General features: G+C 42.7%; 2 protein-coding genes across 6 annotated transcripts in view; one reads left to right on the forward strand and one right to left on the reverse strand.

The window, feature by feature from the left end:
* Positions 1-26694, forward strand: part of AFF2 (ALF transcription elongation factor 2) — a gene marked incomplete at its 3' end in the record, with an annotated part of 487225 nt that overhangs the window by 62945 nt on the left and 397586 nt on the right. The gene's annotated exons all lie outside the window — the stretch shown is intronic.
* Positions 2869-12676, reverse strand: LOC309978062 (elongation factor 1-alpha 1-like; the record flags this gene model as incomplete). The annotated part of the gene is given in 3 exon segments (XM_082864415.1): positions 2869-4230; positions 4233-4776; positions 12440-12676. Coding segments are annotated over 3 exon segments (1614 nt in total). The 3' UTR covers positions 2869-3397.

Consider the following 26694-nt stretch of genomic DNA (forward strand, 5'->3'; position numbering starts at 1 on the left):
TCAACCTTAAAAATAAAATAGCCAGTTATTTTACCGGCAAAATGAATTTATTCAGGAATCACAGAGGAATTGCAATTTGGGACAAGCAAACTATGGCAAGCTATAAGCAAGTCCAGAGAACTAAGGAAAGGAGCCTTCTTTATAGAGGAAAGGAGGCAGTTGGGAGGGGCTGTTTTGAACAAAATTCATTGGAGGAGAGTAGGAGTTCAGGGTGGTGGCAGCTTCTCATTGGCTGACTGTGGTGGTTTCTCATTGGCTGGGCTGTTGCTAGGCAAGCAGAAAATCTTTCTTCCTCCTGCTGGGGTGTGTAAAGTAAGCTTCTTCCAGTTGGGGAATGCAAGGTACACTTCTTGCTGGGGTCTGCAAGTGGCAGAGAGTGCTGGTGCATGAGAGCTCCCCCTTTGGGGCTTCCTGACTCCATTTTCTTTATTTTTTTCACTTTAATTAGTTATTATTATTACTATATACTAGGCTCCCTGCTACATGCTCTACTCCTATAACTGCATTTTTTTTTTAACTTTTTGTTTGTTATTTTGGAGTATAGCCGATTAACAATGTTGTGATAGTTTCAGGTGCACAGCAGAGGGACTCAGCCATACATATGCATGTATCCATTCTCCCCCAAACTCCCCTCCCATCCAGGCTGCCACATAACATAGAGCAGAGTTCCCTGTGCTATACAGTAGGCCCTTGTTGGTTATCCATTTTAAATATAGCAGTGTGTACATGTCGATCCCAGAATGAGGTTTCCTTTATTTATTTTTACGTTTCCCCTTTTGATCAAGATCTTTCCTATAAAACATTGCTGATCAGTCAGGTTTTCGTGGGTTTACCCCTTGGTTCCAGGAAGGACCTTTTCTGGTTGTCATGTCCCATGTCTGACAGAAAGTACACAGAATGGAAACCACTGAGGCTACATTTGAGTAACAAGAAAGGGTAGGAGGGAGAACTCTCAGGCACCTCTCACTTAAAGTCTATATCTTATCAAAGTCATAAGTGTTGGAGGTCATTTTGAAGCACTGAGCTAATATCACTCTATCTGGTGCATCACTTCTGCAGAGATTTGACAGGCAATAGGTATAAAGTTAAAAAATAATTATGCAAAACAGAATGAAAATTAACATGACAAATCCAGGTTGTATGATTGTTCTGCACCATTCACCTAGGCCTGAAGGTAGCCAACTGAACATATCAAAGGACCGTGGAGAGTTACGTGACATTTGTTTGTAACCAGTATGCTTGTTCCCTGATCTTGTGTGGTTGAATATCTACCTTACCAGAAGCGTTTATCCATGAGCAACAGGTGGTATTTGCTATTACACAGACACCTCCTGTTCAGCAAGTAGATAATCAAAGGGCTGTACAGTTGTCCAAAACTGCTTTAGCCAACGAGTCAAGTGATCATTTGGGGGCTGCTACTGCCTTGGCTGTGGAGTTGGCTAGCTAACCTAATGTTAGGGAGAGATTTCTGATCCGACGTTCACTGGCATTTACTTGGACCGATGGGAGAAGGGCTTTCCCTATGGGGCAGATCTGGAGTCCTGTGCGCCTCCTAGAAGTTCCCATTTAAAGTGGCCATGGAGCTTTAATGCGGAGGACCAATGAGAGGCTTCTGATTTGTCATGAATGGTGACTGGGACAGTTAAATATCCCAATAAGCATTGCTCTCCAGTTCACCAGCTATCTAAACATTCATATGCCCGTGAGAAATGCCAAGCACCACAGGCAAGAATAAAGCCAGTTGTAGCGCAGAGGATTCCAGCTAACATATGGTTATTGGCAGCTTTGTTGGCTGGAATTTCCTGATTGACATTTCCAAGCCCGGGGTCAGAGGAATTGGGATGACATTCTGTAAGGTACCATCCCAGCCTAGAGAAGTCTTTTCTAAAAGCCTTGAAAACAGGAGTTAGCTTGTTTGCATTTCCCTCGGGCGCAGGGTAATGGATCGTATTTAAATAAGAAAAAGAGTGCCGAGGTTGAGGTGCTCAGCTGAACTGGTATGGTTATGGTTGGAGAACGTTTGAAACAAGGTATGGGAACACCTGGCTGTAATAGCCTAACCAGGTAGTTAACACCAGTAGGCTTATGCGTGTGACTGACAGTGTCATTTGGGACTAAAGAGAAATTGGTTACAGTTAAAACCAAGGGATCTCCAACACCATGAACGATCAGAGTTTCTGGTGACAGATCCAACCGTCGGAAGGGTTTCCTGCTTTCCCAGGAGATTGGGAAATGCAGATAGGAGTATTGTCTTTCCAATAAAGAGAAGGAGAATATAGGGTGAGAAGCAACAGTGAGAAAAGGTATACAGGCCTGGTCTGGTTCTGTTGGGAAAGCTGTCTCCTTCAGAGGCTGTGTCCACTTCAGTTCCTGAAAATCTTTATTTTCAGGTCACCAGTTAGTGTGCAGGTCCAGCCAGGGTTTGGTGTTTTCTTTAGATGTGACACATGAATCCAAGAGTCTATTCCTTGGAGTTCGGCAACACAAGGGTTGTTGGTTAATGGTACCTGATAGGGGCCTTTCCAATGAGCTTGAAGGGACTCTTTCTGGAGGTGTCTTGTCCAATAGGTGAAATCTCTAGGTGGTAAGGAATGATGTTTAAAGTCTTCGTATCCAGAGAAGATGGGAGACACTGAGAAAAGATTGCTCTATTAGAATATGGTTATTTTCAACAGAAGCAATTAAGCCTTTATAATTTTGAAGGATGACCTCCTTTTATCAGTTGTGGATCAAAAGAAGCAGGTGCCAGGTGTATTGGGCATCCTGTGATTATCTCAGAGTGAGAGTTTATCACTTCTAAAAGGGTTTAGACATGAGATTTAGAAGGACTAATGGCAGTGCCTTTGGCCAGGATACTACACATGGGAGGGTTTCTACAAAGTTTGCAAATTGAGTCTCTTTTTTTTTTTCATTAAACTTTTTTAATGGGTCTCAAATTCTGTGACCGATTTTTGGTCAAGTTGTTTCCATTAAAAATATTGATTTTAGGGCTTCTCTGGTGGCGCAGTGGTTGAGAGCCCGCCTGCCGACGCAGGGGACACGGGTTCGTGCCCCGGTCCGGGAAGATCCCACATACCGCGGAGCGGCTGGGCCCGTGAGCCATGGCCGCTGAGCCTGCGCGTCCGGAGCCTGTGTTCCGCCACGGGAGAGGCCACAACAGTGAGAGGCCCGCGTACCGCAAAAAAAAAAAAAAAAAAAAGTATTGATTTTAAAAACTAATAACTTAAAACTGCCACACACAAAACAAATGGTCCGCAAAACATTCTCCTTTCCTTCTGAAGGGTTTGCGATGCATTGTTATCGTTAACCAGTCTTTTGCTGTTAAACTTAAATGGCCAGTTGAGACCATTCTTCCACCACTGATTAAGACTGGGGTGGCAGGTATTGGGGATAATATTCATTTAGCCTTCTGAGCTTTCTGGGCGGACTTGGTGACCTTGCCAGCTCCAGCTGCCTTCTTGTCCACTGCTTTGATGACACTCACAGCAACCGTCCGTCTCATGTCACGAGCAGCAAAGCGGCCCAGAGGAGGATAGTCAGAGAGGCTCTCAACACACATGGGTTTGCCAGGAACCGTATCAATGATGGCAGCATCACCAGATTTCAAGAATTTGGGGCCATCTTCCAGCTTTTTCCCAGAACGACGATCAATCTTCTCCTTCAGCTCAGCGAACTTGCAGGCAATGTGAGCTGTGTGACAACCCAGCACAGGTGCGTAGCCAGCACTGCTTTGGCCTGGATGGTTCAAGATAATCACCTGAGCTGTGAAGCCAGCTGCTTCCATCGGTGGGTCATTTTTGCTGTCACCAGCCACATTGCCACGACAAACATCTTTGACAGACACGTTCTTGACCTTGAAGCCCACATTGTCCCCAGGAAGGGCTCCACTCAAAGCTTCATGGTGCATTTCAACAGACTTCACTTCAGTTGTCACATTGACTGGAGCAAAGGTGACCACCATGCCAGGTTTGAGAACACCAGTCTCCACTCGACCCACAGGGACAGCGCCAATACCACCAATTTTGTAGACGTCCTGGAGGGGCAAACGCAAGGGCTTGTCAGTTGGGCGAATCGGTGGCAGGATGCAATCCAGAGCTTCAAACAGTGTGGTTCCACTGGCACTGCCATCTTTTCGGGTGACTCTCCATCCCTTGAACCACGGCATGTTAGCACTTGGTTCCAGGATGTTTTCACCATTCCAGCCAGAAGCTGGCACAAGTGCTACTGTGTCGGGTTGTAGCCAATTTTCTTAAGGTAGGTGCTGACTTCCTTAACAGTTTCCTCGTGTCTCTTCCGGCTGTAGGGTGGCCCAGTGGAATCCATTTTGTTAACTCCAACGATTAGTTGTTTCACACCCAGAGTGTAGGCCACAAGGGCATGCTCGCGGGTCTGCCCATTCTCGGAAATACCTGCTTCAAATCCACCAACACCAGCAGCAACGATCAGGACAGCCCAGTCAGCCTGGGATGTGCCTGTAATCATGTTTTTGATGAAGTCTCTGTGTCCTGGGGCATCAGTGATGGTCACATAGTATGTACTGGTCTCAGATTTCCAGAGGGAGATATCAATGGTGATACCATGCTCACGTTCAGCTTTCAGTTTGTCCAGGACCCAGGCATACTTGAAGGAGCCCTTGCCCATCTCGGCAGCCTCCTTCTCGAACTTTTCAGTGGTTCTCTTGTCGATCCCACCACATTTGTAGATCAGATGGCCAGTAGTGGCACACTTCCCGGAATCTGCGTGTCCGATGACAGCGATGTTTATGTGGCCCTTCTCCTTTCCCGTTTTTGCTTAGGTTTAGCGGTGGTCTTCACGACACCTGTGTCCTGGTGGCAAACCTGTTGCGAAAAAGCACAAATTGAGTCTTAATATTGCTGTTAGTGCATTGGACCAGCCCTGAGGATTGAGGGTGGGAAGCACAGTGAAAATGCGTTAGGACTGGCCAAACGACACAGACCTGCTGTAGTATTTGACCAGTAAATTGGGTTCCCTGGTTGCTGTGGAGCTCAAGAGGGGTTCCTGAGGGTAAGGATAATCTTTCCTAAACTAATTTTAGCCACAGAAGAGGCAGCAGGTTGTCTACACAGAAAGGCTTAGACCCAGTGGGAAAACATACAGACCATGACTAAAACATATTTATATCCATGAGATGGGGGAAATTGAATTAAATCCATCTCCCAAACCTCCAGTGGTCCATTGGGCAATTTAAAGTGTTCCAGAGCACTGCAAACAGGTTTTCCTGAATTATATTTTGGGCAGGTGTGGCAAGCAGAGTAGGCGCTTTTTGTGGCCTCATTGATACCTCCTCACCAGTACTGATTCGTAAGCATTGTCATTTTATCTGCAGACCAATGGCTTAATGCATATACGGTAGTCGGTAATGGGAATTTTAGAGTCCCTGGCTAGGCTGGATTGTTATTTGGCCCAAACCAGAGTTCTCCCTTTTTATCAAATGAACAGTTACTAGATTTCCAATCTTGTGTTTCCTTTTCTGGAGCCAACTCTTGGGCTTCTCTAACCAATTTCTCTAGGTTATTATTTGGGGCAACATCCCTTTGGACATGACAGAGGTTTGATTTTTCGTTCCTTTGAGGGCAACATTCTTGGCGGAAATGTCAGCAATGTGGTTTCCTTTAGCTTCCAGGGAGTCAAGTTTGGAATGCCCAGGGACCTTAATAACAGCTAAAGTTGCTGGCAAGAGTGTGGCATCTAATAAATGCTGGACATAAGAGCCATTTTGAATTTTAGTCCCGTTAGAAATAAAGAGACCTTGCTGTTTCCATAGCAGTAAGTCATGAGCTACTCCAAAGGCATATCTATTGTCTGCAGTTTTGCCCTTTGCTGAAATGCAGGCCCAAGTAAGAGCATGTAATTCAGCCTGTTGGGCCGAGGTGGCCAGAGGCAAAGGTGCCACGTTGATGACTTTAAAAGGAGTTGCAACTGCAGATCCAGCACAATATTTAACATTTTCTTTCTTCAAGAACCATTGGTAAGCCATGAAAACTCAGCATTGGTGACAGGAGTTTCCTGTAAATCGTCGTGAGGAGGCAAAAGGTGATCTGTCAGAGTCAGTCATGAGGAGTGTTGTCCCTAGAGAAGGGAAGAAGGCGGCAGGGTTAAGGTTATCACAGTGAGAAAGAGTTATGTGAGGCGTGATTGCCATGAGGATTTCATAGGAAGTGAGATGACTGGCTGAAGTGTGTCGAGTGTGATGAGAATCCAGGAGGGCTCTACTGCATGGGGTACAAAATCGGTGAGAGGGGATCCCATGACTACCTCTTTGGTGGCCTTAAGTAAAAGGAAAGTGGCTCTGAGGTAAGGAGGGGTATCCTCATACCATAGTATCTATCTGCTGACTGTAGTACCTTATGGGGCGATGGTGATCCCCATGTTTTTGGGTGACTACTCTGAGAGTACTTGTCTCCTTCTCCAGTGTAAGGAGGAAAAGGGGAAGTTGATAATTAGGATGTCCAAGGGCAGGAGGATTTATCAAGCTCTCCTTTAAGGTATTAAAAGCTGGGTCATCCAGATATTCCCAAGTAGTAAGGGTCAGGTTTGCTGTTCTTTAGTAAGGCATATAGAGGCTGGGCCATGAGAGAAAAGTTCAGAATCCAGCTCTAACAATCACTAGCCAACCCAAGAAAACCTCATAATTGACTTTGGTTTTGGGCTTTGGGAAGTTCAGGATGCTATGAAGCTTATCTGGGTCTAGGTGCCCAGCCCTTTCTCCATGATCAGGTGCCCAAAATAATGAACTTGGGTTTGAACAAACAGCCGTTTCTCCTTAGAAACTGTATGTCCCTTTGAGGCTAAAAGCTCTGTAGGTGGGTGCTGTCTTCCTGAAAAAAGACCTGGGAAGGGGAGCAGAGAAGCAAGCCGTCTACATATTGTCATAAAGTGGAGCCTCCAGAACATTTTATCTCATCTAAATCAGCTTTTAAGATTTGTGAGATGTAAGAAGGACTTTTGGTAAAATCCTGGGTCATTACTGTCCAGGTATATTGTTGTCCTTCCCAAATAAAGGCAAATAGGTATTGATTAGCATTATCTGTGGGGATGCTAAAGAAGGTGCTACGTAAATCACTCGCAGTGGGAAATTTGCTTTTGGTGGGCGTGAAGCTAAAAGAGTGTGGGAATTGGGAACAGTAGGGTGACAAGGGATGACAGTATAGTTTATGGCTTGGTGGGCTTGGACAAATCTCCATCCTTGGTCATTGGGTTTCTTTTCAGGTAAAATAGGGATGTTGCAGGGACTAGTGCACCAGATAATGAGACCCTGGGTCTTATAATCATCTATTATTGGCTTAGTGCCCTGGAGGGCCTCTTTATTTATGGGGTGTTGGTTAATTCCAGGGAGAGGCTTTGAGGGATCTATTTGCATCTTAATAGGAGGATTCTGCCGATATAAGTTGAGGATTTTGCCCATAAGGAGGGTGGCAGCTGATCTTATAGGGACAAATGATTAGTTTCCTTAGAATTAGCTCCAGTGCCATCAGAGATGGAGCAAATAAAAGATGTTGAAGGGTCATTTGATTCGCTCAGTAGGTGGCTCTTTTGGTTGCTGCTATCAAATTCTAGAATTATTCTCCCTTTTTGGGAGAAAGAAATTCCAGCATGATATTTTTCTAAGAAATCTCAGCCCAGTAAATGAATAGGGATGGAGGAACTAAGGAGCAAAGGGTGGGTATCTCTTAGAGGGCCTAAATCAAAGGGGATAGGTTTAGAAACAGGAACCTGAAGAGCTTTATTTGGGATCCCCACCATTTGAACCCTCTTAGTATTCTGAGGTAGGGGCTGTTTAATAACAGTGGGCTTGAGCACTGAGAGTGAGGCTCTGGTGTCAGTAAGGTCATAGAGAGATTCATTCCCAATCTGGAGAGTGGTTTTTTCAAGCCGATTAAGAGGGAGGATTTGGAAGAGCCCCTGTAGTTCCTCAGAGCCCCATCATTGGGGGTTAGGAGGGCATTGGAAAGGCTGGTTAGAGGGCTGGAGGTGTCTGGAGCGTTAAGCTTGTAACAGTCTTCTTTCCAATGTCCTGGCTTTTTCCAATAATGGCAGAGACTGGGAGGGTTTGTTTTTGTTTCTTTAGAGACCTCCATTTGTTGGAGTTTAAAATTGAGGATTTTAGTGGTCTTCCTTTTAGTTGAATCGTACAGGGTGCAGGTGAGCCGGTTTGCTAAATTAACTAAATTTGGATGGATGTAGTTCCCCATTCCATCCTCTTCGAACTAGAAGAGAAAGATCCTGGTTCAGCCCGTTAATGAACATAGAGTTAAAGGCTGCCTGAATGGATTCAACATCCAGAGACCAGAATTGTCCTTAAAAATAGTTTGGAGTTGACTGTAATAATTGTGCAGAGGTTCATTTGTGTTTCTGAGTGCAAGTCTGAATCTTATTCCAATCACTAGGTTTTGGGAAAGCCCTAGAAGTTGCCAACTGGAGTTGCCTGGCGATTCCCTGAGTTTGATCATATAATAAAGCATAGGGTTGGTCTCCTGGTTGTACTTCTAGGGACTCTTCTGGATTTTCCCAGTTAGCAGTTTTTATCCAGTGTTTGGCTTGACCTTCACTGACAAGCATGTGAGCTAGCTGATATAAGTCAGAGAAACCAGGCTGATAAGCTTGAATGTCCATATTAAATTCCTCAGCAAATCTGTGGGATCCTCAGTTACTTTGGGAAAATCTGACTATAGCTTGTAGTTCAGCTTTAGTCCAGGGAACATAAGAAATTAGGGGTTTAGCATTTGGATCCTCAGAGGGCCTGATTTAAAGAGGCAGGTTTTAATAGGTTCAGGGGAGGAGAAAGTGGGGAGAAGTTCAGAGAAAAAGGGAAGTTCAGCAAAAGGATTAAAAGGAGGAGATGGGGACAGTGCAGAAGGGAAAGAGGAAGCTGACACCAGGTGGGACCTTGGCACAAGATGGCTGCAGTGTACCTGGAGACATAGAGGATGGGAGAGGGAAAAAAGAGACCTCAGAAGCTTTTTGGTTTTTTCCAATTGTTTATTTGCCTCAGTTAATTTAGAAATGGTATTTTGTAAAGAGGCGATTTTAGAGTCTTGAATGAATTTGGAAGCCTGCAGGAGCCAATTAAAATAGGCATCCCATTCAGTCTGTTTAATTTTAGAGCCATGATCTTCTAATTTAGTTCTGAGAAAAACAAATTTAGGGAGGTCAAAAGTTCCCCATAAATGCCACTGGAGTTCTAAATTGTTTTTGGTCAAATTGATCCATTTAGTTAAAATGTACATAAGGAGGGACCATAGTTTTTAAACATAAAACCAGCTGGGGTCCCGAAAGTGGGACACTCCCGAGATAATTTAGCCGAGTTGGATCCAACTGCTCAAAACTCAGAAGTTTAGAAAACAGAAGAATACTCACCAGAAAGGGCAATGCCTTCATAAAAACAAAAACAGTTCCCAAATAAAGTCAGAGAGCTTGACCAAAGGAAGGGAGTTTGGATCCAAGGGAAGGCTTACTGAACTCAGAAGAAAAAGATAACTCACAGGAGGAGAGAGTGCAAGCGGCTCAAGTGCGTACCTCACACAGTTCTGGGAGTCATCAGTTTGTTGTTGGGGAGCGGTGTTGGCACCTTCGGATCCCACTTCTGACACCATGAAATGTCAACCTTAAAAATAAAATAGCAGGACTTCCCTGGTGGCACAGTGGTTAAGAATCTGCCTGTCAATGCAGGGGACACGGGTTCAAGCCCTGGTCTGGGAAGATCCCACATGCCGCGGAGCGACTAAGCCCATGCGCCACAACTACTGTGCCTGCGCTCTAGAGCCCGTGAGCCACGACTGCTGAAGCCCGCGCGCCTAGAGCCCATGCTCTGCAACAAGACAAGCCACCGCAATGAGAAGCTCACGCACCGCAACGTAGAGTAGCCCCCCGCTCGCCGCAACTAGAGAATGCCTACGCACAGCAATGAAGACCCAACACAGCCAAATAAATAAAATAAATAAATTTATTTTAAAAAACAAATCCTATTAAAAAAATAAAATAGCTAGTTATTTTACCAGCAAAATTAGTTTACTTGAGCATAGCAGAGGAATTGCAATCAGGACAAGCAAACTGTGTCAAGCCATAGGCAAGCCTGGAGAACAAAGAGGACCGTCCTTTTATAGAGGAAAGGAGGAAGTTGGGAGGGGCTGTTTTAAATGAAAGTTCTTTGGAGTAGAGCGGGAGTTCAGGGTGGTGGTGGCTTCTCACTGGCTGAGTGTGGTGGTTTCTCATTGGCTGGGCTGTTGCTAGGCAAAGAAAAAGTCTTTCTTCCTCCTGCACAGGTGTGTAAAGTAAGCTTCTTCCTCTTGGGGAGTGCAGGGTACACTTTTTCCTGCTGAGGTGTGCCAGTGGTAGAGTGGTAGTGCGTGAGAGCTCCCCCTTCAGAGCTTTCTGACTCCATTTTAAACGAGGTTTCCTTTATTTCTTTTCACAGTAGCAATAAGGTAGGAAGGTATACACACATACATATTTACAAAGTATGTATAAAAGTACATGTCAGTTAAAAGTGCATTTTCAGGTGTGTTGCAACAACCTCGTGAGTTACTACCATCCCCATTTCACAGAGAAAAAAACCAAGACTTAAAAATGTTATATGATTTGCCCAAGTTTATACACTAATAGGTGGTCCAGTTAGGGTTCAGACCCAATGTGTGTGACTTTAAAGCTCATGTTCTTTATCAATGTACATGTGTAAGTGTCTCTTTTTTAACCAGAGACCAACTTTGTCCCAGAAGTTCAGATACAGGATAAAAGAAAAAAGAATGAAGAGTGTGAAAATGGTAATGGTTGTGTGAATGGCAAAACTGGATCATCATGAATACCAAGGATTTATTTTATTGTACATGTGCTTTAGGAGTAGAGAGTTAGTCCTCAGACTCTGGTGCTCAGCCTGTATTGGATTCAGTGCAGTTGTATCCCCCCCTCCCCGCCTCCCCAGCTGAAGACCACCTTATGGGTGAATTACTTCATGGTGTGGTCCTTTAGATATCTTGGTAGCTAAGAAGGAACTCCCAGAGTTATCATATGTTCAAACACCAGATGAGCCACCCAGGATGTCTGTGAGCCTTCATTCTTAAGAATCTCCAGATTGAGAAAACCATCTATTTGTTCTGAAGAGCTGAGCCATTTACCTCTTAAGATTTCCGACAGTCCTGTGATTTTGCAAAACATGCACAGGTTTCAAGTTGATTTCACCCGAAGCCATTCACCTCTCAAGATCGCTGACAGTTCCACGATTTTGCAAAACACGCACAAATTTTGAGTACATTTCACCTGAAATGGAACCCTACTTTGTAGTTGTTTTATAAGCAAGGTGCTAGCAGAACACCCAGGTGTCTCTGGGACCCCTTAGACTACATTAGAATCCTTCTCAGGCACCTGGTATTTCTGCTTCATAGGACTTCTTACAATCGTGGTTCATTGTGTGATTGTTTGTCTAATGCCTGTCTCCCATGCTAGACTATGAACTCTGGGTGGACAGGGGCGGTGTCTGTTGCTCAGTGCTGCACCTTACCTGCAGTGCTTGAAACCCCATGACTAGCAAATAGTTGACGCTCAATATTTATTGAGGCAGGAATAAATGAATGGAATCTGACTGAAGACTAGGCACATGCAACCATGTAGCGGATTTAGTCTTGATTTATGCCACAGAGATTCCCATTCTTGGTTTTTAAGCACAGCCCTAGTTCAATACCTCTTTCATGACCTAACAGCTCTGGGGGTTTTATGTGACGGAGGGCAAATCTGTTTGCCTGGTGATTACAAGAGGACAGATACAATATTTACTAGCCTTAGCAACTCCTGAGCAAATGTGGTCCCTGGAGAAGGGCACATGATAATGAAGCAGGGAAACCCAGCCGTTATCTCGAAGCAAAGCCACACAGGCGTCAAGGCCGTGACTCACGTTCCTGTGGTCAGGAGCCCTGGAGTTTTCAAGGATAATTTATGGTGACACGGATGAGACAGAGTTCATTTAAATACTGTAACCGCTGAAGTATTCTGAATTGGAAAAGTCAGCGCATGGTGGAGTAAATACCTTGTTGACCCCTTTTCACTCTCCGATTCACCGTTGTTTCAAGTAGTTACTCTAAAATACTTGAGTCCTAATGTGACCCAGGAGAGAAGAACTGACCACGGCTGCTTAATGCGCGTTCAGATTTGGTTTCTGAACACGGAGCACACGCTCATCCTCACTCAGCCCATTGTTCTTTGATCGGTTAAATGATGCTATAAATGGAGGACTGTGATAGCAAAAAATAAATGTTTTATACAGTGCTAGAAAAAGCTTTAGGGGAAAATTTTAGCAAAAGAACAGATTCTTTCTTGTTTCTATAGAAACCAGTAGCTATGAGGAGTGAGGTGTTCTTTCATGTGTACATGGTAGTAAGGCCAGCTCAGCAGTCCCCAGCACACACTGGAGGGCTAGTTAAAGACCCACTATCAGCGGGGGAGCCTCTGTCTGTGTCCCTTTGATCTCACTGGCAGTGGGGGACATCTTGCTGGAAATCCCGGCTTCCCCATGGGCTGAGTAGGGCTGCGGTCCACAGTCGCTGAGCATCATAGAGCCAGAAAGGCTCTGAACAGGAATCTCTTGTTGAAAGAGGAAGAAAAAGGTAAACATAAGGAAAGCTCTCATGTCAGCTGTCAACACGCCTTTCAGTGTGCTCCTTGCCATCGAGCAGTAAATGTCCTGGTCGTGTCCTGACCAGATTACTGGTAAACTGGCCAAAGCAGGCATTTGAGCTGTGGGTGGTAGGATAATTTGTTGCCCTTGCAATTTGTCTACTTCTATAAAATCTTTTTTTTTCAAATGAAATTAGGATGAAATGCCTCCTTTTTGGTTTCATTTGTAAAGCTGTTACCTTCTTGACAAGTGAATGTTGAGGCAGACTTAAATCAAATTCCAAGGCAAATACTTTTCTAAAGCCTAATCAATACTACAGCTTTAAAATGATTTCTCCAGTCTTTTAAATGAAGTTTAGGTCAAATGTAATGACAGGATGAAGCAGGCGCATTTCGCTTCAATCTGACATGTCCCAGAAGCTAAGAGGAATATCTAGTAACTGACAAAAGGGTTTTCCTTTTGTTTGACATTTACTTTGTATGTAAACAATCCAGTATATTGGCATGTCAATGTATTAGTTGGTGGTGGTCCAAAACATGATGTGAATTCAGATAGTATTTCTTTCTGCTCACAAATACACACTCTTGATCAACAAGAGAACATTTATTGCAGTCTTGCCTTGCAGTTGGCAGAACAGAATGAATCATTTTGAAATATAAACTTCCTCAGATCTAAAATATATCACTGGAAAACACAAGACATAGGGGGGAGTGGATTACGAAATAAAAAGAACGTATTTAGGAGTGTATAGGTCATAAACATAATAGATGGTCACTAATAAAATACTGGGACAAATGTACAAGACTACGTTCGGTGAGCAGGTGTTGAAAGCTGGATAACTTCCTTGAAGCTGTACTTTGGAAGCAGCATTTGGCAATGTGGAAGGGTATGAAGTGGCCTCTTACGGGCTGTGGTGACCTCAGGTAAGTCACTTCCCCTCTCTGAACTTCAGTTTCCTCACCTACGAAATGGTAATAATACAAATGACGGTGATGGTGATGATGACGAGGGGGAGGAGAAGGGTGTCTCCCTCGTAGGGTTCTGTAAGGTTTAAGAGAATTCTAGAAAGCTCTGCACAGAGGAGGTACACAATATGTGTCATGTTCCTTTCCCCCTTCCCCAAAAGTAACCAGATGAGTACTGAGCATTTCTTTCTTACCAAGCTTTCAGCCATCATCTTTCTGCTGTTAAATGAGAACTCAGGTTTTGCTAAAATATACTTTGGCAGAAAAGTAAACGAACTTTCCTAAATGGGAGATATACATGGAATGAGAAATACCCTGTATTTTCTAGACACATTTTACTTTAGCTTCTTTTCCCCTGGGAGTAAAGTGAGGGTACAAAATGTCTCGAGTCCTTTTATGAATTTGAGATTTAAAATCCTTAGATTTGCTATGACAGACCCAAAGCTTTTCTGGAGACCTGTGTGTGTGTTTGACCTGTGTGGGGCTGCCACCAGTGTTCAGAAGCTCTTCTTATTCATGCATGGGTCTTCGTTGCCTAGCACACATAATAAGGGCTCAATACATGTGTGTCTAATGAATAAATGACAATATCATGACATAAAGTTAAACATGTAATGCTTACCAAACAAGTCTCAATAAATTTGCTTCAGTGATTTTTTTTCTCCCACACCGTCGTGTGTAATATCAGCCCACAGGCAGTGTATGAAAAAGGGATAAGTGTGGGTAGAATGGAAAGAATCCTTGCCTCTATTTAACTGGCCTCATTAATTTATACCAATACCGACTTGATTGATTGTATTTGACTTAAGTTTGATTGGATCAGGATGCAGACTGTTTACAATTTCTACCAACCTGAAGTGCCTAGCGTACATTTGTGGCGATTTATAATCTCCAGACACTCATTATCACCATCATTTAGCCTGTTTTGAACCCCACTAGTTACACAGCATCACAATATCTACATGGTCAATAAGCTCATGATGAAATTTCATATCACCCAATAGGACATCCTCATTAGTTATGAAGAATGAGTTAGGGTGAGGAGGTGGTTATGATTTCTTCGCTGATTTCTTGACTTATTTAGTTCGCGAGCTCATCAATTTGACCCAGACAACCATTACTCTCCCTTTATTACACACCATACACGCAGCCAGAATGAGACTTGAAGTTTCGTAACGTTTAGTAAAGTAGAAATGCGCATCTTCAGAGAAGAAATGTGGGATGTATACTATGTATTTGTTCCTTTTCATTTCAAAGACGTTACTGCTGACTCTGCTGATGCCGAGGGGACTTGGATGGCCACTGTAGGACGTGACAACCCTTCCACCCGAGATACCAAAAGTTCTCCTTCTGCACGGTGCCTAGAGTTGTGTATTAGTTTCCTAAGGCTGCCGTGACAAAACACCACAAACTGTATTTGTGGCTTAGAACAACAGAAATGTTTTGTCTCCTGGTTCTGGAGGCTGGAAGTTTGAAATCAAGGTGTTGGGATGGCCACACTTCCTCTGAAGGCTCGAGGTAGGAGCTTCTGGTAGCCTCAGACGTTCCTTCACGCCAATCCTCTGTCTTTCACATAACCACCTTCTTCCTGTGTCATCACATGGATTTCCCCCTGTGCATGCCTGTCTCTGTGTTCAAATTCCCAGTTTTTTAAGGACACCAGTCGTATCGAATTAGGGTCCACCCTAATGAACTCATCTTAACTTGATCACCTCTGTAAAGATCCTGTTTCCAGATATGGTCAGATTCTGAGGTACTGGAAGTTAGGAGTTGGACATATCTTTTTTTTTTCTTTTCAGGGGCGGGGGAGACACAATGCAACCCATAATAAGCTTTCATCCCAAAAGTTTATTTGCAGCTGTGCCTCTGATACTTGTGGTCCAGATGAAGCCTTAGATCCTAAAAGCAACTCCAAGCCCGTGGGCTACTTCATTGTTGCCTAGGCCCTACTGTTAGGCCACTTGACCTGAGGCCTTGCTCCTGTGGGTCTTTAAAGATGGACATGATTACCATGCCTGAGTAGCTACTGCAGCATTGCGTTCCGAATATGCTAGAACTCAGATTTGTCACGATTCAGCCTGGATTGCCCTCTACCCTGCCCCCCACTGCAGTTAAGTCTAAGCTTAACTAGATCTGAATGATATCAAGAAAATTTAAACTTTTGGACAAATTTAATTTAAATGGGAAACCAGATGGCAGGAGCTGTCTTGGAGTGTAAAGTAAAAGGTAGTATTGATTAAGGAGAGGATTTCTAGAAGTCTCACAGCTATACTGCGTTCCCGCGGGAAAAGCTGCTAACCCAAATCCTCCTGGCCAAATAATACCAATTTTTTTTTAAAAGGCACTGAGTTTACTTGCTCAAAAGCAGGCATTCACAATGCAGCACGATCATTTTGAAGCTACTAAAAAGCTTTCTGGGAAGTTTGAGGAGGTCCATTGTCCTAAGGACAGATGGACACCTGATAAAGTATTTACGGTCCAGTCTAGCTAAGGATCAGCACGGGGTCAGAGGGTCAGTGGTAGGAGGAGTAATATCTCTAGGTCCATCTACATATAGGAAGCACTTTTAGAAACTATGAAAAAATACTATTCAGCCTGAGGCATTAGCGATTATTTTAATTAAAAAATTGATAGGGAGCTTCAAACAACATCATCAAGAAAGTGAAAAGATCTTGCAGAGTGGGAGAGAATATTTGCAAATCACGTATCTGATAAGGTACTAGTATCCAGAATATATAAAGAACAGATACAACTCAATAATCAAAAGAAAAAAGACCCAAGTAAAAATGAGCAAAACCTCTGAATAGACGTTTTTCCAAAAAAAGATACACAAAGGACCAATAAACACATGAAAAGATGTTCAACATCCTTAGCCATCAGGGAAATGCAAATCAAAGTCACAATGAGATACGACTTCACACACTCTAGGATGGCTGTACTGTAAAAGATAGACACTAAAAAGTGTTGCTGAGGATGCGGAGATATTGGAATCCACATCCATTGCTGATAGGAGTGTAAATGGTGCAGCTACTGTGGAAAAGTTAGGCAGTTCCTCCAGAAGTTAAACATAGAGTTACCATATGACCCAGCAATTCCACTCCTAGGTATAGATCAAAGAGAATTGATAACACATGTGCACGCAAAACTTTGCACGCAAATGTTCACAGCAGCATTATTCACAATAGCCCCAAACTGGAAACAACCCAGGTGTCCATCAACGGATGAAAGGATATACAAAATATTGTTTTATCCATACAGTGGGATATTATCCAGCCACAAAAGTGAATGAAGTATTGATACATACTGCACCATGGATGAACCTTGAAAACGTTATGCTAGAGAAGACAGACCCAAAGGGTCATAAATTATAGTTTCCTTTATATAAAATAACCAGAATAGGCAAATCCGTAGAGTGGTTACCAGGAGTTGGGGTAAGGGCAGAATGGAGAGTGACTGCTAATAGGTACAGGATTTCTTTTGGGGGGCGGTAGTGGAATGTTCTAGAACTAGAGAACGGTGTTGATTGCACATCTCTGTGACTATACAAGAACCACTGAAGTCCATACTTTAAAATGGTGAATTGTATTTTTATGAACTATATCTCAGTAAAGCTGTTACCAAAAAAAGTTTCACTTGCTAGCTTTACCATTCATTGGCGTTTCATTGAAACAGTAGCTAGATCCATTGTTTACAACTTAGCCCAACGCAATTTTTTTTCCAGGGAGGAGTATTTTATCACTGGCATTTAGAATTGCTGTTGCACAGTGATAATAAATAGCAGACAGACTGAAAAATTTGTTAGGGAAATCACAATGGAACACATTAATCAGTCCAGTTAGGTAGGAGTCACGGAGCTTCCGGAAGAAAGATGCACAGAAGGGTTTCAACACTCAGTGGTTTGCCGGCTCTCCAGTTGGATGATCAGCCATTTAGCCTCCTCCGGGCCTCTGGGACCCTGATCCCCAGCACCTCCACTAGAGGGGGAGCAAGAGAGATAAAGGCGGCTTGCAATGAGTGCAGTGAGTGAAGAGCCTGGGGGAAAAGACTGTGGAATGGAAAGGAACTTGAAATTCTGGGCTAGCCTATAGCTTCTCATGCATGTGTCTGAAATGCAAGCCGATAGCAGGCTTGTGCTCTTTAAAATGGTGATAAAGACAAAATTTTTGTCCCCAAGAATGACCTGGAAATTAGAATCTGTTTGAATTAAACATCAGGGTTATTATGAGTTACATTAAAAAAAAAAAAGCATGTGGGAAGGAAGCTTTCCATCTCTCTTATTTCCAAACATGGGGACTGTTAGTGTTTTTTGCAGTCCTGGAAACAAGTTCAGGTTCAATAATGTCGAGATTTGCAATTTTATCCTCTGGAAAGTGAAACTAAAAGGTGCCAAACGTTGGAATATTTTGTGTATTTGAGGGGAAATAAAAGTCATAATTTAACAAGAAAATCAGTATCAGCTGTCACATTCTGATCTGACAATTGAAACTAAAAATATTTGGCGAATTTTCATTTCATAGAATCCAAACTGAAAAGCTTAGAGCTGGATTTTTCCCTCTTGGCATCGCGTACTCTGCCTTGATAAGGAGGAGACAAAGGATAAGCCAACAGTCTTTTAAGAGAGTAAATATAGAGGTTATATCAGAAGGATAGAGGAGATTTAGCCCAATCTATATTTCCCACAGCAGCATCGGGATTTATGATGACCTGAATCACCCAAAGAAAGGATAAATTGTGTTCAGGAAGGATTTCGCAGCAACTGGAGTTTTATCATTGTCTGAGTCCTGAAAATGGGTAACCTATGTCTATGGTGTCCTGGTGGCTCGTGAAAATACTCAGTGATCTGAAACCGCTTGTTCGTTCTCCACAGTATATCTTTAATTCTCACCATACATGAACCTGATTTTCTGATATGCAGATTACTTCCGGCCCTCCCACCCTGGTGACAAAGGGGAGTGTTAGGGCTTTGTGAATGGAGCTGACTGAATAGCCCTAGAAGTGTTGGTGTTGACAAAGCCAAAGTTAGGCAGCGGCACAACAGACTGAGCCAGGACCACAGCTCTGGGTTTGGTCGCTTTGATCCTAGTCAGTGACCTGGAAATCGCTCTTAATAATAGGAGCGCAGGGATTCGTTCTGTAGCCGGGCAACTTGTTTATTCTTGTTTGGGTCAAACTGTTCATGGAAGGGGATGTGACTGCGGACGTTGCGTCTTGGGCAGGGGATAGTGGGCTGAATTGGCGGTGCTTCGTGAAGTTGACCGAACAATTCAGTGCTAGGTGGCTTTGGCCTTAGCCTTTACTCGCCTGTTAATATCTAATAATAACTATGATTTGCTGGTACTGGACCATGCTTTTTATTTACCTTGTTATTTAAGCCTCAGCAAAAAACTAAGGAGTACCCATTATTATTCCCGCCTTAGAGATGATGAAACAGGGTCTCAGAAGTCCTTATGGACAGTACCATTACCTGCCTCTGTTGGGATGTTGTGCAGATTAATGAATACATTCATAGTGCTGGTGGACTGGTGTGTGTGTGTGTGTGTGTGTGTGTGTGTGTGTGTGCGCGCCTGGTAGCTGAACACCGTGCCTGGGACACGAGAAGGACACGAGGACCCTCAGTAAATGAGAGCCATACTTCTTTTGTCTTGAACAGCACTGAGTATTTTGCCTAACAGGTTCAATAGATAGTAGTTGAATTGAATTAAAATCTCACTAAATAGATTTTGCAAGTTGGCTTTCCTTCTGTAATTAGCTTTCTGACAATTGGAGTGGTAATTGGTTGATGGAAAGAATAATTAATAATAAAGGCTGTTTATTTGTGGGGTAAGCATTTATCACAGTTTTCACTCCTTTCCATCAGCATTTAATTCACGAAAAGGCTCATAAGTTAACTATAGAGAAATTATATTACTAAATATTGAATGGTAATTACAATACATGATATGTTTTCCCTTTAATTAGCAAATAGACTGTTCATTATGTTTTAGATAATTGTTACATATCATTTGATTTTATTTCTTTATCACTGGTGACAGGTGATTACATTTCCACAGGGTATAATTTTTTATCACATTATTTTGAAATTTGATTGCAAGATTATGCAGTACAGAATTCAGTGTATTCAAATCACCCTGATTTCTCTCATGTTCTTTGCTTCTGGAAAATTTGCACTTCTTTTCTCCTCCCTGTATGCGCATGATAGAAAAGAATTCAGTATTAATGAAGCTGAATAATTGTATAAATCTCTCCAAATCGTAGACCTTGGAACTTGAACTTGGGAACTTCGTCTCGTGTCCCATTGCAATAGCCATCTCTTTGAAAATCAGTCTCTTTTGCTAATGAAGACAAAGAATAATATAATATATAGTAATATAAAATGATATATGATAATACAGTGTCATATAAGCATTACACAGTGCTATAATGTAATGGAATATACAACGATACTATAATAAATGCAAGTGAAAATAAATGCAAATGTTGTGTCTGAGCATCTGTGACCCCTGAAGGAGCTCAGGAGCATATAGAGATGGCTGCTAGCCTCTCCCCCCCGCCCCCCATCTTTGAGTAATTGGGCTGATAACACCCCTCATTGCCCTGCTACAGGATTGGCACCGTGAGTTTAGCTTTGACAGGAAATCAGTAGCGGTGTGCGTGTTGCTTGAATACACTCAGACCTCCCTGCCTCTGCTTTGATAATGTTATTTATAATGAAGGCAAGATCACAGGCTGCACAAATTATGGTTATTGTGGTATTCAGGCATCGGCGGATGTGGCACCCAGATGCCTAGTCACAATTTGTCTTATTAACTTGATTATCTGATTTCCTCTGAGTCCCGCAGTGTCGAAATGGCAGCCTTTGGGGGGAAAGTTTCATAGGAATTAGCACTGTTCTGTGCAAGGCAACCAACTTAGTTGAAAATAAGATCCTATCAGAGGAATGAGCAGAGGCTACAATTTTAAGGTCTTACAGAGATTGTTGAGATATTAAATGTGAAGCAAAACTCTTTCATTTGCTCATTTCATTTTGTTCCAAGGAGTTTAAATAATACTGCTTAAATGCTATCAGGACGATGTCAGGACTTCAAGGGAATAACTTTCCTATTTAGATTTGGTCATGCAGTCTGTTTAACAGCTATTCCCTTTCTAATGGCATGTTGCGGTTCCCAGCATTCCTTAGGGCATGCAGGGAGAATGGCATGGACCTCTTGAATAATTAATATGGTTTTCAGAGCAGTAGTCATGGAAACCCAAGCAGTGTCACATATTTGGATTATAAGAATTAGGCACATTTTGAGTATAACATTTAACCAAAAGGGGTGGCTAACCCCCAAAGACAAAAGCATTTTCCCCAATTCCCCCAGCACAATGAAATGAATACGGGTCTGTTTATTTATTTGTTTTGAAGCGTGTGAAACTAATCCATGCTTCGTAATACATATTTTTATATCTTTGTGTTTGAATTGCTTAATTGGTTTCCTTCCCTCTATATTTGGATCCTCTGTTTAGTTGAGATGTTTTCACATGCAAGCTTCTGTTTTCATACTTTCTGTAGTTCTGTTCATGATCACAGGTTATTACTTTTTTATTAAAGAGAAAATCTAGAACTTAATTTACAATAAAATAGCATAGACCACTCACTGTGTTGAGTATCTCTAAGGTGTCACATGCTTTCTAACGCTGCCCCAAACCTCTGGTGATATTAGGATGTAGGATTTTCAAGTATTAGACAATTGCTATTCACTAAAAAGACTACAGTTTTCCCATGAAGTTTCCAGACCTGTTCTGTCAGATCAGTTGTACGGCTCTTTTATTTGTCTCAAAAAGTGTCTCTTCAGAATCAATATCGTCATTACCTTGAATTGTGTGTGTGTGTGTGTGTGTGTGTGTGTGTAAGAAGTCAACCAGGCAAGAGCAAAGAGCTATCATCCAGTTTTCAGTAATAGTGTACGTGTAAAGAATAAGAATAAATGGAAGTTATTTATAGAGTGTAAACCCTCAGGTTTATTCCACAAACAGCTTCAGTGTCTAAGACTCCCAAGCCTCTGCTTTCCTCGACCGATGAAGGAAGTGATTAGCAAGACCATTAACCAAGACTAGGAGATTAAAAAGGATTAAGGAAAGCAAAGACCTATTTTTGTTGCTACTTCTAGTTTCCTGCTTGCTCTTTAAAATGGACTTTCTCCCAGAAATGTGCCGTCGCATGGAAGCCCACACGTGTGGACTATTTGGTTCTGTGCTCCCTCATGCCAAGTACCCCTGAGCGGGGTCCTCTTCGGAGTCCCCGATTCTCCTCTTGTCTTCCGGTGATCCTTTCTCTCGGGTGAATCCGCCCAGCCATATTGTCTTTCCTCCAAATGTCCCGACAGCAATGCCACAGTGTTTCACTTGTATTAGGTCCCACCTACTTTGCACCTCTCAGGCTGTGCCTGGGCTTTAATTAGGATTCCGGCTGCATTGCTGGGCCAGCTTCCATCCATCTGTTGATAAGTTGCAGCTCCTCTGCGATTCTTTTTGGAATTATCAGACAAACGCTGTGCGGAGGCTGCAGCAAAAGCCCCCGGTCCTTTCTCTGGTCCCTCAGTCAGTGCATTATCTTACTGTTTTTACTTAGTCATGTGTTGCACTTACTGTAGCTCTTGGCCTTTAATTCTTTTCTGTGAACTGATCCAGTCAGAACATTCTAAATACCTCTAATTCCAAGTGCCCTTTCTTGTCTCATTTTGTTCATGGTTTTCGAATTTGGAAATTTGCAGTTGTGTTTATGAAGTTTACCTGCTTGCAAGGGCTTGTTGACATTCCCCTATACCTCTGCCGTATCCCTAAGGCCATCTCTTTCCATCCCCCGGGCTGTCCTTCCCCTCCTTCGTTGTTTCTTAAAGACCCAGCTGTCATTCACAGTGGCTTCCCAGCAGCCTCCCTCTCCCCCATCAGTTTTTCTAGCTTCTTCCTACTGATCGGGGCAGGTGACATTTGAGGGTCATCTATTCCCTTTCGTGGTACCCACCCCTCCCAGACAGAACCAGATGCCCTTGAGCAGACCATGCCCAGCACCGGTAGGTGTGTTCCGCACATCCGCTTTCATGCTTGCCCTCACCACCCTGAAACTGCAAGGTTCTTAAGGACGAGGATCTTATCTTCTTTCTTTTTCTATCCCTGGCCCTTTGGGCAGTGCCTAGCACAGAGGGGGTACCCCACAAATATTCTAGCACTGTTGGTTCCATTTCGGATGCTGTAAAGATTGTCAAGCTGCTTTGTTTTATGACCTTGGATAATTTTTGCGACCTCTAGATGTGTCTATTTGGGGAAAAGAAAACCACATCGTGGGACACCATATTCGTCACCTAGGCAGCACTCCGTAAGACAAAGATATTTGAATACAGACTGTGAAACATACTGTTTTTTAAAATGGAGCGATTTTGAAATTTCTCACTTTAGTATGCATGTTCATTGAAGGGAATAAAAGGTATCTGGTGACATAAGTGTTATTAGAATCTGACCTCTTAGGCAAGCGTTTTAGAAAGGTACCTCTCTCCCACAAAAATGGCCACTGTCACCTTAATTAATTACAAATGAAAAGATCTCCCCTGGAGAGGGGCTCCAGTGGCTCCCCCAAAAGGACACCTTTTCCCAGAGGCTGTGCTTGAGCGCTTTCGGAGCTGCAGACTTTGTTTCTAGGCTGGAGCCATGCCTTGCCAGAGCGGTAGCTGAGCTGTTTTGAAGCATCAGACACCAGGGCCCTTGTAAACTTATGGAAAATGTGTCTCTGAGCAGGAATGCAGCTGCAGACACAAAGAGTAATTTGAAATAAAAATGTTTTTGTTGTGACAATTAAGCACCACGGTTAGTCTGCATATGCTGAAGTGAAAACCCAAGTTTGTCTGTTATTGATGGCTGAAAGGGCTGGATATAGCCTCCGTATTTGTTACCAGATTGTCTCCTATGTATTTTGTCTGTAAATAACATTGGAGTCGCACACAAATCTATATGGAGCTAAATGTTACCTGAGATGCACGTGCACAGTTTTCTCTGAGTTCAGTGCAAGGCCAAGCACAATTTAGTCCAAGGAATAACAGGCTTTTATCAACAACATGTATATCACAGCCACACGTGTTTGGAAAAATAAAGTGATTGTTGTCATTTGCCATCGTAAAAAGAGAGTTGTCTGTAGTGATATATTTAAATGATACCATTAGTCATTTATGCCCCCAATATAAAGGCTGTTTCATGTTTGTTTTATTACATATAATAGTATAGCAGGAATCTTTCGATGCACAGAGACCTACATGAAAACGGGACTAAATAAAACTAAAGAGCAATCAGGGCATGCAGCGCGTGGAAACCAAGTTAAAGATAGTTTTATGTTTTGTGACCGTGCCTGGAAAGCTTGTCGTGAAACTACCAGCTGGGCTTTATTGCATTCAGTCTGCAAGGTAGTCGAATAACCACGATAAGATATGAATATTTCTTTCGAGTAAATATTGTGAGATGCTATGAATGACAAGCAGGAGGGACAGGATTCGGCGTGGGGTTCTAGTCCGCTGGGAGGGACAAGGAGAAGATGGGCAGCATTTCTTTTGCAGTTACATTAAGCTACTTTCCTTTGGGCCCTTCATCTCTAGCATGTATTTTAGGGATAACATGTGGCTTTTAAAATTTTCCAGTGCTAAGCTGGGTCACTGCTATCTCCTCGCCTGCCAAGTAGTTGTTTGCTCAGAGACTGCAATCTGAGTCAGACATGCTTTGCTGCTTATAACCAAGGTACGGCTATGGAACCAACACTTACGTTACTACTCCAAAAAGGGCCAGGTTGGCCTGGGTGAACTTGCCCATTTATACCCAGTGTCTTTGTTCCCAGTGCCTCCTAATTGCCAGATGGCTGCTACTGGTTACGAGTCAGTGAGGCCTGTGTTTATCACACTGAACTCGGCTCCTAGGAGTCTCAGCTTCTGGGGGGGCTTATCCTTGGAACACGCCCATCCACTTCTTGTGAAAGAATCCCCAAAGAAAAAAATCCAGGTCACTGGATATTTCTTTTAAGGTAAAAATTGTTCAAATAAAATGAAAATGTAATTTTCTTGTTCTTTAAAATCATGCTTTAACCGAGTTGTGGAAAGGCCAGCACAATTTTTTTAAGGAAATTATTTGAAGTTAGTCGCTTTGTTAAAGGAATAAGCTTTTAACAGCTATATTTTTTTTTTTAAAAAAAAGAACAACTAAGGTCAGTGGGTTAAAATTAAACAATTTTAATTCTTAATGTAAGTAACAAAGAGCAACTTTACACTACTATTAAAGTTCATTTTTTTCTTCTAACTTTTTATTTTTATATGCTTTCAGACATACAGAAGAGTTGCAGGAATTGTGCAAAGAATTCCCATATACCTGTCACCCAGCTTCCCCCAATGTTACTATTTTACCATATTTGCTTTCTCCTTCCCTCTCTGTCTTTGTCTCTGTCGTCTCTCTATCCATGTACTTTTTTTTTCTGAATTGGGAGTGAGTTACAGACATGGCACTCTTCACCCCTAAATAGTTGAATGTATATTTCCTGAAAAGAAAGCCATATTCTCTTCCATAAGCACAGGCTGTTACAGTCAGGAGGTTAACGTTGGTATAATACTATTCTGTAATCTAGAGATAGTCAGGTTTTATCAATTTTCCCAATAATGTCCTTTTATAGTAATAGAAATTTCAGGATCATGTGTTGCATGCAGTCTTTAGTCTTCTTTAGTCTGGAAACATTTCTTAGTCTGTCTTTGTTATTTCATGACCTTCATATTTTTGAAGATTACAGGTTGGTTAGTTTTCAGAGTGTCCTTCATGTTGGGTTTGTCTGTTTTCCTGTGATTAGATTCAGATTATGTACTATTGGCAGTTGTATCAGAGAAGTGAGGTTTTCTTCTTCTCAGCGCATCATATCAGGAGGTACATACTGTTGATTTGTCCCATTACTGGTGATGTTAACTTTGAGCACCAGGTTAAGGTGGCGCCTGCCCTGTAAAGTGAGTACTTTCCCCTTTGTAATTAATAAGTATCTTGTGGGGAGATACTTTCAGTCTATGTGAATTATCTCGCTCCTCATCAAAGCTTCACCCACTACCCAACTGAAAAATGAGCAGAGCGGGGCTTCCCTGGTGGCGCAGTGGTTGAGAGTCCGCCTGCCGATGCAGGGGACACGGGTTCGTGCCCCGGTCCGGGAAGATCCCACGTGCCGCGGAGCGGCTGGGCCCGTGAGCCATGGCCGCTGAGCCTGCGCGTCCGGAGCCTGTGCTCCGCAGCGGGAGAGGCCACAACAGTGAGAGGCCCGCGTACCGCAAAAAAAAAAAAAAAAAAAAAAAGGGCAGAGCATGCGAATAGACATTTCACCAAAGAAGATATATAAATGGCCAATAAATACATGAAAAGGTGCTCAACATCATTCGTCATCAGGGAAATGCAAATCAAAACCACAGTGAGATCCCACTTTACACCCACTGGGATGACTATAACCCAAAAGACATCCAATTACAAGTGTTGACGAGGAAGTAGAGAAACTGGAATCCTCATACATTGCTTGTGAGAATATAAAGTGCTGTAGCCGCTGTGGAAAAAAGTTTGGTGGTTCCTCAAAAAGTTAAATGCAGAATTACCATATGATCCAGAAATTGTACTCCTAGGAATATATCCAAGAGAATTGAAAACATACGTCCACACAAACAGTTGTACACAAGCATCACTCATAATAGCCAAAAAGTGGAAACAAGCTAAATGTCCATCAATTCATGAATGGATAAACAAAATATGCTCTATCTATAAAATGGAATATGATTTAGCCTTAAAAAGAAATGGAATTCTAATACATGCTACAACATGGATGAACCTTGAAAACGTCATGCTAAGTGAGAGGAGCCAGTCATAAACAACAACATATTGTATGATTCCATTTATATGAAGTGTCCAAATACACAAGTCCAAAGAGAGAGAAATTACATTTGTGGTTGTCAGGAGCTGAGGGAGGGGGAATGGGGAGCAACTGCGTAATGGGTACAGGGTTTTCCTTGGAGTAATAAAACATGTGCTGCAATTGGTGGTGATGGTTGCACAATCTTGTGAATATATTAAAATCCA

Source organism: Leucopleurus acutus (assembly GCF_964270905.1).
Source record: "Leucopleurus acutus genome assembly, chromosome: X".
Lineage (NCBI taxonomy): Eukaryota > Metazoa > Chordata > Mammalia > Artiodactyla > Delphinidae > Leucopleurus > Leucopleurus acutus.